Source organism: Kogia breviceps, chromosome 10 (genome assembly GCF_026419965.1).
Source record: "Kogia breviceps isolate mKogBre1 chromosome 10, mKogBre1 haplotype 1, whole genome shotgun sequence".
NCBI lineage: Eukaryota > Metazoa > Chordata > Mammalia > Artiodactyla > Physeteridae > Kogia > Kogia breviceps.
Window position 1 is genome coordinate 69,287,456 of NC_081319.1, and position 16,419 is coordinate 69,303,874.

A 16,419-nucleotide genomic window follows, 5' to 3' on the forward strand; every position below is an offset into this window, starting at 1 on the left:
TGAAGGGAACATTTCCTCATTTCAGCCATCCTAGGTCAGGGCTGGTCTGCTGCGGTCTGCTCGAGAATGAGGGGCTGGATCTCAACAAGCCCAGAAGACAAGCCCAGGTCCTTCCTAGAATAGCTCTCATTTGTGATGCCAACAGCAGAGCTCACAACCACAACTGCCAGGGACAGTCCCAGTCTGGAAGTGGGAAGAAGGGTGGAGGGTGTTCCACACTGGGACGTCCACATGGCCTCTGTCAGGAAGAACAGGGGCTTCTAAGCTTAGAGAGGAGGGAGCAGGAGACTCACTCAGCCACTCAGCTAGAGAACAGGACCAAGGATAAACTTGACCAAACCAGTCACTGATCCAACTGGCCCAGACTGAACTCTGGACACCTGAGAGAGAGAGAGCGCACAGGAACTCGGACCTGTCCTCAGCAGGACGCCCACTATGAGCCAACATCCATTGTCATCTGGCCCCAGCTAGCGCCCTGCTTCAGAACCCCTGCGACAGAAGAGAAAGCTGAGGCTCTCACCTTTCCTGACCTCTTGTGGCATCATTTGAAACCTTCAGAGGAATTTGGTCCTGGAAATGAGGCTTCTAATAACTTTTTTCAATCACACCCAATCCTGAGAACTGAATTAGACAAAACAAATTTCTGACTTCCAGAAACATACTCACATTTTGGATAATTCCACAGAATTCTCAGGGCCCTCAGAGAAATGCTTTACCCTCAGAGAAAATGTTATATAATGTTATAGTACCTGCGTGTCTTGGCTTCTCAGCTTTGCGTGCTGAAGGCAGCACCTGGAGGAAAACCAGGGCCTACCGGCTGCTCACTAGTGGGGGGCCAAGGACACAGGGCCTGACTACGGCTGCCGCAAAGGAAGCGTGGGGTTTGCTTGCAGTTCAGAAGTTTATTAGTGAATGAGTTTGGGCCAGCCGGTGTTTACACGCTTGGTCACTGCTGCGTAGTGTACTGGCTGCAGATGGGGGGAGGGCTTGCTGCTCTGCTGGTCACTGGTGATGTCACCCCAAGAGAATGATGGGCTTCTCTCCTGGGTCCAAGGTACCAGGGCTTGGAGCCAGTGCCATCAGAGAGACCACACTTCTGTCTCCAGTGCCTGGGCTGGGGGGATGAGGGTTTTTAAGATCTCCGTGTAGTAGGGGCCAAACACCTGCTGATAATCATGTGTTAAGTTGATGAATTTTTGGCCCAGTTCTGCCAGCTCTGCCTCAATGAGAGTAAGGCCTCCAGGGAGGTCTAGAAGAGACCGCTGCACACCAAGACCCAAACAGCATTTGAGGAACAAGTGGATCCGCTGATCTGTGAGCAGGAATAGACAGTGAGAAGGGAAAGAGCAAACAACTTTTGGGGAGAAACACTGCCCCCTGCACTCTACTCACCCAAGTTCAAAGTTAACTGAGATATTCACTGACCTACCCACTCACCTAGACATAAGGAAATTTGTTTTGTTTGGGAAGGGGGCTGCTACCTAACTCCCAAGGACAAAGCAAAGATCTAAAACTAGTGAGCTAGCATATTTCTATTCAAAAGATTCCTTAAGTATTCATCAGTTAAATTCTGGTATTTGACATAACAGGAGGATCTTTGACTGACCCTTCAGATGGCTGAGGTTAAGAGCAAGGTCAAGTTCATGGCCACCATTCCAACATGGGACAGGGGAAATCCCTGCTTTGGGAACATATCCTCCAGCCCAATTCGGCATCAACTTTTTGTTGGCAGGGAGTGGGTGTCACATGTCTTAGACTGCAGCCAAAAATGACCCAGAAGGCCAGGGATGACTTAACCACATTGGCTGGACAGTATGCCACACCTAGAAGCCATGAATTCCCGGTACAAATCTTCCTTCAACCATAGAGTCAGTCTTTAAACTAAAAGGGATATATTTTCAACCCAGCATTAAGCAAAAACTAAAGCCTACACAGTGATTTGCCCAATCATCATGCCCTTTATGGTTAAATGGTTCAGTAAGCACCTTCCGGGGGGGATTGGCTCTCCCCTCAGCATTCCCACCACCCCACAGGCATGCTCACCAATGACACTGTGGACACAGTTCTCCTTCTTGGTGATGTTCTGGAGCTCTCCTATCAGCGATGCTGTGTTGTCGCTGCTCAGAGCAGCAAGACCCATGTTCTTGAGGCTCTGATGGATTTCCTGAGACACCTGTTCACTCACAGTCAGCATAGCCTCCTCCTCAGGCCTAGACCGTGAAGGAGTTTAAGCTGGTACCCAGGGGTGGCCCTGAGCCCCAAAGCTCCACACCAGAAGTCAGGCCCATGTGAGGGAGATGCCCAGCCACCCTTCTGCCCTCATCCCAGGTCCTGGAAGCACAGAGCCCAGTGGGCAGGGTCAGTGTCTTCACTGTTACCCTCCGATACTGACTTCTTTTTCTGTATGATACCATGTTCTTCTTCTTAGAAAACAAGATAAACTATAAAATCAACTCTGGACAAGGGTTTCGTATCCACTCAGTATTCTTTAGCCCCATGGGATTTATTTATATATGCACATTTTTAACACTTTCTTGGACATTTTCCATGGTCATTTGTCCTACTCTCACCAATTACAATGACAAACTCGGCCTTTTGATTCCGCTTTTTCCTTTGGTGTGACACCCCACACTCAGTGGATATTCAATCAACATTGCTGACTGACTGGCTGACTCCTGGAGATACGTACGACCAGCCCACTCAACTAGATAAAGACTCTTCTGTAGCAAGCAAGATAACGAATCATTTTATAGTAAACTATCCTCCATACTACCCTTTTGGAAAAAAGTTTTATTTTTCTTTGTTACAAGCCTCAAGGCCACTTATGGAAAGATACCAACCATCTTTGTGAATGATTCCAAAGGGCCTTTCTGTGGTTTGTTGTGGAACGTAAGGCATCCTTCATTACCTGCGTGTGCCTTCCTATCACCTATCGTTACTCTAAAAAAAGATCTATGCAACTCACCTGGACTTAAACTCCTCTATCAGGGCTTTGGTGATACGTTTCAGCTTATCCATAAACTGAGGCGAACCAAACAGAACACTGCCAGAGAAACTGCTGGCCACTAGCAAGACCGAGGCCAGGATGGTTAACTGGCGCAGCTGGGTCTCCAGCTCCTGCAGCCGGGCTCTGTCCATCAGCAGGGTCTGGGGAAGCAGGCAGAGCGGGCTGTCAGGAGAAGAGGGTCCCCATGCAAGTTCTCAGTCCCAGACAACAAGGCAAGGCCCCCCACAGTCCTACCTCAGGGAACTCTTCATCTTCAGGGTCCCAGAGGAGGAGGTTCAGGAAGCCCTGGGACAGCACCATTTTGGGGTTGAGGGGCTCCAGGCTGTTGGCTGCCTCACTTGGAGAGGGGCAGACCGCACTGAAGGAGGCGGGAGTGTCAGGGCAGCTAGGCGGCGGCATGGAGAGGTCCGCCGCCTCTCGGGTCAGCCACTTGGTAGTGTGATTGAGGAGGCCTGTGACGGGAAGAGTGTGTAATTATCTTCAGCTCCTACATCCCTGAGGCCTTGGGACGAAGATTCAAGATCTCCTCCTCCTCAGTAAGTAAATGCTTTGGTGGGGGGAAGTCTTTCTGGCTTAGATAACTATTCCTTCTGTCACCCCCATCTGAGGAAGAAACTTTCTGCTCCTAAAAAGAGGTGGAGTAGTCTCTCACATAATTAAAGTCAGACCCAAAGTCATATTCCCTGCTCCTGCCCTCAAGTTATATGCATACTAGGCTGCTTGTTGAGGAGTTCCTGAAATTTAGCTCGTTCATACTGGACGGAATGTTCCTGCAGTTGGGGCTGAAGGCTCTGGACAGTGTAGTTCACCATGTCCATTTTCATCAGGCCCAGAACCTGGAAGATTCCTCTGACACAGGAGGAAATAGAATATTTATACTATGAAAGGAAATCCAGTGAGGGGGAACCTACACAAGATATCATTAAATCACCATATTCTAGAGGTAGGAGGGGCTTTAAAACTAACTTAGTCCTGCCTCCTAAATTTACAAAAGATGGCACTGCAGCCTAGGACCCAAGGCCCAGAGTGAGTAAGTGAGTGAGAGGCAGAGCTAGGAACAGATAAGTCTCTGGATGTTAAAGCCTTCAGACCTTTCCACAACAGTCATTCTATGTCTCTTAAAAAAAGAGTAGTCAGTGGAAGAAAACACACCAGCATGCCGACAAATTTCTCTGGGAGTGGGATTTTAGCTGACGTTGTTTTTGGACAATTCACTTTTTTTTTTTTTTTTTAACTTTCTGGGTCATGGTTTCTATAGCTCTGAAAAAGGGGTAACCTCCCATCCCTATCTCTCATATTGTGTGAAATGCAAAAAGAAAACCTGGGATAGGGATGTTTGAATTCCTTGGAAGAAAGGATTACATACTCGAATGATTTATGGTAGGATGGTGTATAGGGGGCCAATCAATCTAAGGCCATCTTTGGAAAAGAAAAGCTAATAGACCAGAGAAAAGAGGAGTTAGTCAGGTCTTCACTAGGGAAGAGCCAGCCAAGAGAGAGGCTGTGATCCAGTGTCCGGCCCAGCTGTGCCCAGCCCAGGGGCTGAAGCAGGTTTCAAGAAACTGGTCAAGTTTCACACCTCAGTAACCGAACAGGGTCTGTGATGTTCTCTAGTTTCTGCACTGCTTCATCTCGAACTGGTGCACACAGCAGAGTCATCACGTTGAGAATGTACTTAGAGAGATGAGGGACATTCAGGGCCCCGTGTTCTGCTTCCTGCTTAAGGAGGTTCATGTCCAGGGCTTCTTCAATCTCACTTTTTAGGCGGTTCTGGCGTGGTAATAGCAGTGACAGCAAGATCTGCCCAGGAAAGAAAGTCAAAGGAGAACTTGCTTTCTGTTCAGAGCCCCAAACTTTCTCTAATGGACAATCCCTTTAGCCAAAGACATCCCAGCCTCTGTCTTTTAAGGATCAAGAAGTTATGGAGAATAATATGGAGGTTCCTTTAAAAACTAAAAATAGAGCTACAATATGATCCAGCAATGCCGCTCCTGGATGTATATCCAGAGAAAACCATAATTCAAAATGATACATGCACCCCAATGTTCAACTGCAGCACTATTTACAATAGCCAGGACGTGGAATCAATCTAAATGTCTATTGACAGAGGAATGCATAAAGAAGATGTACATATATATATACAACAGAATATTACTCAGCCATAAAAAAGAACAAAATAATATCATTTGCACTGATGGACCTAGAGAGTGTAATACTGAGTGAAGCCAGAGAAAGACAAACATCATATGGTACCGCTTATATGTGGAATCTAAAACAATGGTACAAATGAACCTATTTACAAAACAGAAATAGAGTCACAGCTGTAGAAAACAAACTTATGGTTACCAGGGGGAAAGCAGCGGTGATGCGGGGGGATAAATTGGGAGATGGGGACTGACATATACACAATAGTATATATAAAACAGATAGCTAATAAGGACCCACTGTATAGCACAGGGAACTCTTCTCAATACTCTTTAATGACCTATATGGGAAAAGGATCTAGCAGAAGCAAGAACTACAATCCTGCAGCCTGTGGAACAAAAACCACATCCACAGAAAGACAGACAAGATGAAAAGGCAGAGAGCTATGAACCGGATGAAGGAACAAGATAAAACCCCAGAAAAACAACTAAATGAAGTGGAGGTAGGCAACCTTCCAGAAAAGAATTTAGAATAATGATAGTGAAGATGATCCAGGACCTCGGAAAAAGAATGGAGGCAAAGATCGAGAAGATGCAAGAAATGTTTAACAAAGACCTAGACAAATTAAAGAACAAACAAACAGAGATGAACAATACAATAAATGAAATGAAAACTATACTAGAAGGAATCAACAGCAGAATAACTGAGGCAAAAGAATGGATAAGTGACCTGGAAGACAGAATGGTGGAATTCACTGCTGCAGAACAGAATAAAGAAAAAATAATGAAAAGAAATGAAGACAGCCTAAGAGACCTCTGGGACAACATTAAACGCAACAAGATTCACATTATAGGGGTCCCAGAAGGACACGAGAGAGAGAAAGGACCTGAGAAAATATTTGAAGAGATTATAGTGGAAAACTTCCCTAACATGGGAAAGGAAATAGCCACCCAAGTCCAGGAAATGCAGAGAGCCTCATACAGGATAAATCCAAGGAGAAACACGCCGAGACACATAATAATCAAATTGGCAAAAATTAAAGACAAAGAAAAATTACTGAAAGCAGCAAGGGAAAAACGACAAATAACATATAAGGCAACTCCCATAAGACTAATAGCTGATTTCTCAGCAGAAACTCTACAAGCCAGAAGGGAGTGACATGACATATTGAAAGTGATGAAAGGGAAGAACCTACAACCAAGATTACCCTTCCCGGCAAGGATCTCATTCAGATTTGATGGAGAAATCAAAAGCTTTACAAACAAGCAAAAGCTCAGAGAATTCAACACCACCAAACCAGCTCTACAACAAATGCTAAAGGAGCTTCTCTAAGTGGGAAACACAAGAGAAGAAAAGGACCTACAAAAACATACCCAAAACAATTAAGAAAATGGTAATAGGAACATACATATCGATAATTACCTTAAACGTGAATGGATTAAATGCTCCAACCAAAAGACACAGTCTCACTGAATGGATACAAAAACAAGACCCATATATATGCTGTCTACAAGAGACCCACTTCAGACCCAGGGACACATACAGACTGAAAGTGAGGGGATGGAAAAGGATATTCCATGCAAATGGAAATCAAAAGAAAGCTGGAGTAGCAACACTCATAGCATATAAAATAGACTTTAAAATAAAGAATGTTACAAGAGACAAGGAAGGACACTACATAATGATCAAGGCATCAATCCAAGAGGATATAACAATTATAAATATATATGCACCCAACATAGGAGCACCTCAATACATAAAGCAACTGCTAACAGCTATAAAAGACGAAATCAACAGTAACACAATGATACTGGGGGACTTTAACACCTCACTTACACCAATGGACAGATTATCCAAACAGAAAATTAATAAGGAAACATAAGCTTTAAGTGACACAACAGACCAGATTGATTAAGTTGATATTTATAGGACATTCCATCCTAAAACAGCACATTACACTTTCTTCTCAAGTGTGCATGGAACATACTCCAGGATAGATCACGTCTTGGGTCACATCAAGCCTCAGTAAATTTAAGAAAATTGAAATCATATCAAGCATCTTTTCTGACCACAACGCTATGAGATTAGAAATCAATTACAGGGAAAAAAACGTAAAAAACACAAACACATGGAGGCTAAACAATATGTTACTAAATAACCAAGAGATCACAGAGGAAATCAAAAAATACCTAGAGACAAATGACAATGAAAACACGATGATCCAAAACCTATGGGATGCAGCAAAAGAGGTTCTAAGAAGGAAGGTTATAGCAATACAAGCCTACCTCAAGAAACAAGAAAACTCTCAAATAAACAATCTAACTTTACACCTAAAGGAACTAGAGAAAGAAGAATAAACAAAACCCAAAGTTAGCAGAAGGAAAGAAATCATAAAGATCAGAGAAGAAATAACTGAAATAGAAACAAAGAAAACAATAGCAAAGATCAATAAAACTAAAAGCTCGTTCTTTGAGAAGATAAACAATATTGATAAACCATTAGCCAGACTCATCAAGAAAAAGAGGGAGAGGACTCAAATAAAATTAGAAATGAAAAGGGAGAAGTTACAACAGACACCGGAGAAATACAAAGCATCCTAAGAGACTACTACAAGCAATTCTATGCCAATAAAATGGACAACCTGGAAGAAATGGACAAATTCTTAGAAAGGTATAACCTTCCAAGACTGAACTAGGAAGAAATAGAAAATATGAACAGACCAGTCACAAGTAATGAAATTGAAACTGTGATTAAAAATCTTCCAACAGGGCTTCCCTGGTGGCGCAGTGGTTAAGAATCCGCCTGCCGATGCAGGGGACACGGGTTTGAGCCCTGGTCCGGGAAGATCCCACATGCCACGGAGCAACTAAGCCTGTACACCACAATGACTGAGCCTGCGCTCTAGAGCTTGCGAGCCACAACTACTGAGCCCACGTGCCACAACTACTGAAGCCCGTGCCCCTAGAGCCCGTGCTCCGCAATAAGAGAAGCCACTGCGATGAGAAGCCTGCACACCACAACGAAGAGTAGCCCCCGCTTGCCGCAACCAGAGAAAGCCCGCGTGCAGCAACGAAGGCCCAAAGTAGCCAAAAATAAATAAATAAATAAATAAAATTAATAAAATTATTTTAAAAAAAAAATCTTCCAACAGAGCTTCCCTGGTGGCGCAGTGGTTGAGAGTCCACCTGCCTATGCAGGGGACACGGGTTCATGCCCCAGTCCGGGAGGATCCCACATGCCATGGAGCGGCTGGGCCCGTGAGCCATGGCCACTGAGCCTGCACGTCCGGAGCCTGTGCTCCGCAACGGGAGAGGCCACAACAGTGAAAGGCCCGCGTACCGCAAAAAAAATCTTCCAACAAACAAAAGTCCAGAACCAGATGGCTTCAAAGGTGAATTCTATCAAACATTTAGAGAAGAGCTAACACCTATCCTTCTCAAACTCTTCCAAAAAATTGCAGAGGAAGGAACACTCCAAAACTCAATCTATGAGGCCACCATCACCCTGATACTGAAACCAGACAAAGACACTACAAAAAAAGAAAATTACAGACCAATATCCCTGATGAATATAGATGCAAAAATCCTCAATAAATTACTAGCAAACAGAATCCAAGAACACATTAAAAGGATCATACACCATGATCAAGTGGAATTTATCCCAGGGATGCAAGGATTCTTCAATGTATGCAAATCAATCAATGTGATACACCATATTAACAAATTGAAGAAGAAAAAAACTTATGATTGGCTTTCCCTGGTGGCGCACTGGTTGAGAGTCTGCCTGCCAATGCAGGGTACACGGGCTCGTGCCCCAGTCCGGGAAGATCCCACATGCCGCGGAGCAGCTGGGCCCGTGAGCCAGGGCCACTGAGCCTGTGCGTCCAGAGCCTGTGCTCCGCAACAGGAGAGGCCACAACAGTGAGAGGCCCGCGTACCACAAAAACAACAACAACAACAACATATGATCATCTGAATAGATGCAGAAAAAGCTTTGGACAAAATTCAACACCCATTTATGATAAAAACTCTCCAAAAGGGGGCATAGAGGGAACCTACCTCAACATAATAAAGGCCATATACGACAAACCCACAGCAAACATCATTCTCAATGGTGAAAAACTGAAAGCACTTCCTCCAAGATCAGGAACAAGACAAGGATGTGCACTCTCACCACTATTATTCAACATAGTTTTGGAAGTCCTAGCCATGGCAATCAGAGAAGAAAAAGAAATAAAAAGGAATACAAATTGGAAAAGAGCAAGTAAAACTGTCACTGTTTGCAGATGACATGATACTATACAGAGAGAATCCTAAAGATGCCACCAGAAAACTACTAGAACTAATCAATGAATGTGGTAAAGTAGCAGGATACAAAATCAATGCACAGAAATATCCTGCATTCCTATACACTAATGATGAAAAATCTGAAAAAGAAATTAAGGAAACACTCCCATTTACCATTGCAACAAAAAGAATAAAATACCTAGGAATAAACCTATCTAGGGAGACAAAAGACCTGTATGCAGAAAACTATAAGACACTGATGAAAGAAATTAAAGATGATACAAACAGATGGAGAGATATACCATGTTCTTGGATTGGAAGAATCAGTATCGTGAAAATGACTATACTACACAAAGCAATCTACAGATTTAATGCAACCCCTATCAAATTACCAATGGCATATTATTATTATTATTTTTTTTTGCGGTACGCAGGCCTCTCACTGTTGTGGCCTCTCCTGTTGTGGAGCACAGGCTCCAGACTCGCAGGCTCAGCGGCCATGGCTCATGAGCCTAGCTGCTCCGTGGCATGTGGAATTTCCTGGACCGGAGCACGAACCTGTGTCCCCTGCATCGGCAGGCAGACTCTCAACCACTGCACCACCAGGGAAGCCCCCAATGGCATTTTTTACAGAACTAGAACAAAAAATCTTAAAATTTGTATGGAGACACAGAAGACCCCGAATAGCCAAAGCAGTTTTTTTGTTTGTTTTTTTCTTTTGCTATACGCGGGCCTCTCGCTGTTGTGGCCTCTCCCGCTGCGGAGCACAGGCTCCGGATGCTCTGGCTCAGCGGCCATGGCTCACGGGCCCAGCCGCTCCACAGCATGTGGGAATCTTCCCGGACTGAGGCACCAACCCATGTCCCCTGCATTGGCAGGCGAACTCTCAACCACTGCACCACCAGGGAAGCCCAGCCAAAGCAGCCTTGAGGGAAAAAAACATAAATGGAGGAATCAGACTCCCTGACTTCAGATTATACTACAAAGCTACACTAATCAAGACAATATGGCGCTGGCACAAAAACAGAAATATAGATCAATGGAACAGGATAGAAAGCCCAGAGATAAACCCACACACCTATGGTCAACTAATCGATGACAAAGGAGGCAAGGATATACAATGGAGAAAAGACAGCCTCTTCAATAAGTGGTGTTGGGAAAACTGGACAGCTACATGTAAAAGAATGAAATTAGAACACTCCCTAAAACCATACACAAAAATAAACTCAAAATGGATTAGAGACCTAAATATAAGACCAGACACTATAAAACTCTTAGAGGAAAACATAGGAAGGACACTCTTTGACATAAATCACAGAAAGATCTTTTTTGATCCACCTTCTAGAGTAATGGAAATAAAAACAAAAATAAACAAATGGGACCTAATGAAACTTAAAAGCTTTTGCAAAGCAAAGGAAACTACAAACAAGACGAAAAGACACCCCTCAGAATGGGAGAAAATATTTGCAAATGAATCAATAGACAAAGGATTAATCTCTAAAATATATAAACAGTTCATGCAGCTCAATATTATAAAAACAAACAACCCAATCCAAAAATGGGCAGAAGACCTAAATAGACATTTCTCCAAAGAAGACATACAGATGGCCAAGAAGCACATGAAAAGCTGCTTGACATCACTAATCATTAGAGAAATGCAAATCAAAACTACAATGAGGTATCACCTCACACCAGTTAGAATGGGCATCATCAGAAAATCTACAAACAACAAATGCTGGAGAGGGTGTGGAGAAAGGGAACCCTCTTGCACTGTTGGTGGGAATGTAAATTGATACAGCCACGATGGAGAACAGTATGGAGATTCCTTAAAAAACTAAAAATAGAATTACCATATGACCCAGCAATCCCACTACTGGGCATATACACTGAGAAAACCATAATTCAAAAAGACACATGCACCCCAATGTTCACTGCAGCTCTATTTACAATAGCCAGGTCATGGAAGCAACCTAAATGCCCATCAACAGATGAATGGATAAAGAAGATGTGGTACATATATACAATGGAATAGTACTCAGCCATAAAAAGGAAGGGAATGGGTCATTTGCAGAGACGTGGATGAACCTATAGACTGTCATACAGAGTGAAGTAAATCAGAAGGAGAAAAACAAATATCATGTGTTAGCTCATATACGTGGAACCTAGAAAAATGGTACAGATTAACCGGTTTGCAGGGCAGACATTGAGACACAGATGTAGAGAACAAACGTATGGACACCAAAGGGGGAAAGTGGCTGGGGGTGGGGTGGGGTGGTGGTGTGATGAATTGGGAGTTTGGGATTGACATGTATACACTGATGTGTGTAAAATGGATGACTAATAAGAACCTGCTGTATAAAAAATAAATTTTAAAAAACTTGAAGTATAAAATCTTTTTTTAAAAGTCCCTTGAAATAGACTATTAACCCGAAAAATATAAGTTCCCTGTGGACAGAGACTCTCTTATTCATCTCTGTGCCTCTGTAACATCTAGACATTGGTGGTGGTGAGGGATAGGGTTGTTTAATTTAATGGAATACTGTGTTGTCACAGCAAGATCCCAACTGTTTAGCTTCACCTTAAACAAATAAAAGTTGCTCCATACTACCCATTTAAATGACAAACTATGCCAGTTATCCACTTGGAGCCTCTCAGTTCCAAATCTACCCATGAGTGCCTACTCTAAGAAAATGGTGCTGGGCCATTTAAATATTTTTCCTTTGCTGGCTGGCACAATGTTAAGTTCTGACAGTAGAAGGTACTAAAGAGACAATGCAAGAGGAAGACGTCTTCCTTCCTGGCTCTGGTGTGCTCCTCCCAGCAAGCTCCTGCAGCGCAGCAGCTTCTCTTTGTTCGAATTACTGTGTGGTTTCTTTTGCCTGATTGGACCCTGACTGATACAAAATCTGTACCATGAGTGAGGTTTGAACTCAAATGGCCACATGTCCATTGGATTTGATGAGCAGAAAGTAGCAAGTACCTTAGATGCCTTAGGAAAACATGCAAACTAGAGGATGGCAGATAATCCCTACAAGAATTGGGCAGCTGGTGACCTCAGTGCAGTTGCTAGAGTTTCAGTGGTCTGAGCTTGTCAAGCTTTCTACTCCAAGATGAAAAGTAAGTTGCTGTACCTCAAACCACCCATCATGAAAAAAGGTACAACACTTGTAGGACTTTGTGGATGTGGTAGGCAACATACACCACATTTGAGATTGCTACTGTGACACTCATTTAGAGTCACTCACAAGGTTGCCAATTTCAAGTGGAACCGCGTAAGACTAGGCTCTGCAGCAAGTTCAGGCTGCTATACAAGTCACTCTACCATTTAGGCCTGATCCAGCAGACTCAATGATACTTGAAGTGTCCATGGCAAGTAAGGATGCTGTACAGAGCCCTGGCAAACACCAACAGGAACATCACAGCACAGAATTCTAGGATTTGGGAGCAAATCTATGCCCTCTTCTGCAGATAACTATTTGCCTTTTGAGAAGCAGTTTCTGGCTTGTGCCTGACCCTTGGCAGAAAGTAAACACCGCACCACAGGACACTGGGTGACCATGTGGCTTGAGATTCCCAGCAGGAACTCGGTGTTGTCTGACCTACCTAGCCACAACATTGGACATGCACCACAGCAATCTATCATCAGATGAAAATGGCCCATAAGAGACCAAGCATATCCAGGTACAAGGACAGACATACAGACCAGATTAGAATAGAGAGCCCAGAAATAAAACCTGGACATATGGTCAAATGATTTTTGAGAACAACGCCAAGACCATTCAATGGGGAAAGGACAGCCTTTTCAACAAATGGTATTGGGGAAACTGGATATCCACATGCAAAAGAATGAAGTTGAACCTTACCAACACCAAATAAAAAATTAACTCAAAATGGGTGGAAGACCTAAACATAACAGCTAAAATTCTGAAATTCTCAGAAGAAAATAGGAGTAAATCTTCATAATCTTGGATTTCATAAGATATGACACCAAAAGCAGAAGCAACCATAGACTAGATAAATGGGGCTTCATTAAAATTAAAACTTTGGTGCATCAAGGTACACTATCAAGAAAGTGAAAAAACTACCCACAGAATGGAAGACAACATCTGCAAATCATTTATCAGACAAGGGTCAACTATCCAGAATGTTTAAGGAACTCTTACAACTCAACAACAAAAAGACCACTCAATTTTAAAATGGGCAAAGGACTTGAGTAAATATTTCTCCAAAGATGACACAGAAGAGGGCATCAAGCACATGAAGATGCTCAACATCATTAGCCACTAGGGAAACGCAAATCAAAACCACATTAAGATTCCACTTCATACAGGCTGTGCCATGGGAAGATGTCTATACGTTTTTTTAAAAAAGGAAAATAAATGTTGATAAATAAGTGAAAATGTGGAGAAACTGGGATACTCATACATTTCTGGTGAGAATGTAAAATGCTAAGTCACTGTGGAAAACAGTTTAGTGATTTCTCAATAAATTAAATATAGAATTATCACATGACTCAGCAATTCCACTCCAGGGTATATATTCCAAAGACTGGAAAAGATGTTCAAACAAAGACTTGTACACAAATGTTCATAGCAGCACTACTCCCAATAGCAAAAATGTGAAAACACAAATGTCCATCAACAGATCAATGGGAACTTCCCTGGTGGTCCGTTGGCTAAGACTCCATGCTCCAAATGCAGGGGGCCTGGGTTCAATCCCTGGTCAGGAAACTAGATCCCACATGCTGCAACTAAGAGTCCACACACCACAACTAAAAAAAGATCCCGAAGACAATAGAAAGCCCAGAGGTAAACCCATGCACATACAATCACCTCATCTTTGACAAAGGAGGCAAGAATATACAATGGAGAAAAAACAGCCTCTTCAGTAAGTGGTGCTGGGAAAAACTGATAGAGACATGTAAAAGAATGAAATTAGAACACACCCTAACACCAAACACAAAAATAAACTCAAAATGGACTAAAGACCTAAATGTAAGGCCAGACACTATAAAACTCTTAGAGGAAAGCATAGGCAGAACACTCCATGACATAAATCACAGCAAGATCCTTTTTGACCCACCTCCTAGAATAAGGGAAATAAAAACAAAAATAAACAAATGGGACCTAATGAAACTTAAAAGCTTTTGCACAGCAAAGGAAACCATAAACAAGACAAAAAGACACCCCTCAAAATGGGAAAAAATATTTGCAAACGAAGCAACTGATAAAGGATTAATCTCCAAAATATATAAGCAGCTCATGCAGCTCAATATCACAAAAACAAACAACCCAATCCAAAAATGGGCAGAAAACCTAAATAGACATTTCTCCAAAGAAGACGTACAGATGGCCAACAAATGCATGAAAAAATGCTCAACATCACTAATCATTAGAGAAATGCAAATCAAAACCACAATGAGGTATCACCTCACACCGGTCAGAACGGCCATCATCAAAAAATCTACAAACAATAAATGCTGGAGAGAGTGTGGAGAAAAGGGAACCCTCCTGCCCTGTTGGTGGGAATGTAAATTCATAGGGCCACTGTAGAGAACAGTATGGAGGTTCCTTGAAAAACTAAAAATAGAATTACCATATGATGCAGCCATCCCACTACTGGGCATATACCCTGAGAAAACCATAATTCAAAAAGACACATGCACCCCAATGTTCATTGTAGCACTATTTATAAAAGCCAGGTCATGGAAGCAACCTAAATGCCCACCGACAGACGAATGGATAAAGAAGATGTGGTACATATATATATAATGGAATATTACTCAGCCATAAAAAGGAAGAAATTGGGTCATTTGTAGAGACGTGGATGGATCTAGAGACTGTCATACAGAGTGAAGTAAGTCAGAAAGGGAAAAACAAATATCGTATATTAACACATATATGTGGAAACTAGAAAAATGGTACAGATGAACTGGTTTGCAGGGCAGAAATAGAGACACAGATGTAGAGAACAAACGTATGGACACCAAGGGGGGAAAGCGGCAAGGGGCGGTGGTGGTGTGATGAATTGGGCGATTGGGATTGACATATATACACTAATATGTATAGAATAGATAACTAATAAGAACCTGCTGTATAAAAAATAAAATAAAATTCAAAAAATAAATAAAAGGAAAGTGGATCCAAAAAAAAATCGAGAAACAATAAATGCTGGAGAGGGCTTCCCTGGTGGCGCAGTGATTGAGAGTCCGCCTGCCGATGCAGTGGACACGGGTTCGTGCCCTGGTCCAGGAACATCCCACATGCCGTGGAGCGGCTGGGCCCGTGAGCCATGGCCAATGGGCCTGCGTGTCTGGAGCCTGTGCTCCACAACGGGAGAAGCCACAGCAGTGACAGGTCCGCGTACCGCAAAAAAAAAAAAAAAAAAATGCTGCAGAGTGTGTGGAGAAAAGGAAAAGGGAACCCTCCTGCACTGTTGGTGGGAATGTAAATTGATACAGCCACTATGGAGAACAGTATGGAGGTTCCTTGTAAAACTAAAAATAGAACTACCATATGACCCAGCAATCCCACTACTGGGCATATACACTGAGAAAACCGTAATTCAAAAAGATACATGTACCACAATGTACACTGCAACTCTATTTACAACAGCCAGGATATGGAAGCAACCTAAATGTCCATCAACAGATGAGTAGATAAAGAAGATGTGGCACATATATATATAATGGAATATTACTCAACCATAAAAAGGAACAGAAGTGAGTTATTTGTAATGAGATGGATGGACCTAGAATCTGTCATACAGAGTGAAATAAGTCAGAAAGAGAAAAACAAATACCGTATGCTAACACATACATATGGAATTTTTAAAAAGCAGCACTGATGAAACTAGTGGCAAGGCAGGAATAAAGACGCAGACATAGAGAATGGATTTGAGGGCATGGTGGGGAAGGGGAAGCTGGGATTAAGTGAGAGAGTAGCACTGACATATATACACTACCAAATGTAAAATGGATGG

The 16,419-nt window shown here is 42.8% G+C and overlaps 1 protein-coding gene across 5 annotated transcripts in view; it reads right to left on the reverse strand.

Annotated features, from left to right (window-relative positions):
• Positions 1-1,079: 1,079 nt before the first annotated feature.
• The window catches only part of TCP11 (t-complex 11), a 30,063-nt gene continuing 14,723 nt past the window's right edge, over positions 1,080-16,419 (reverse strand). For 2 of the 5 annotated variants that reach the window (XM_059076403.2, XM_059076402.2), the window contains exons 5-10: positions 4,587-4,807; positions 3,720-3,856; positions 3,242-3,459; positions 2,966-3,147; positions 2,044-2,210; positions 1,080-1,312 (exon numbers count right to left, since the gene is read on the reverse strand). In XM_059076403.2, coding sequence (XP_058932386.1) covers positions 1,080-1,312; positions 2,044-2,210; positions 2,966-3,147; positions 3,242-3,459; positions 3,720-3,856; positions 4,587-4,807 — 1,158 coding nt within the window. Of the gene's footprint in view, positions 1,332-2,043; positions 2,211-2,965; positions 3,148-3,241; positions 3,460-3,719; positions 3,857-4,586; positions 4,808-16,419 lie in introns of those variants that run through there. The other 3 variants (XM_059076404.2, XM_067006063.1, XM_059076401.1) reach the window with 3 other exon arrangements.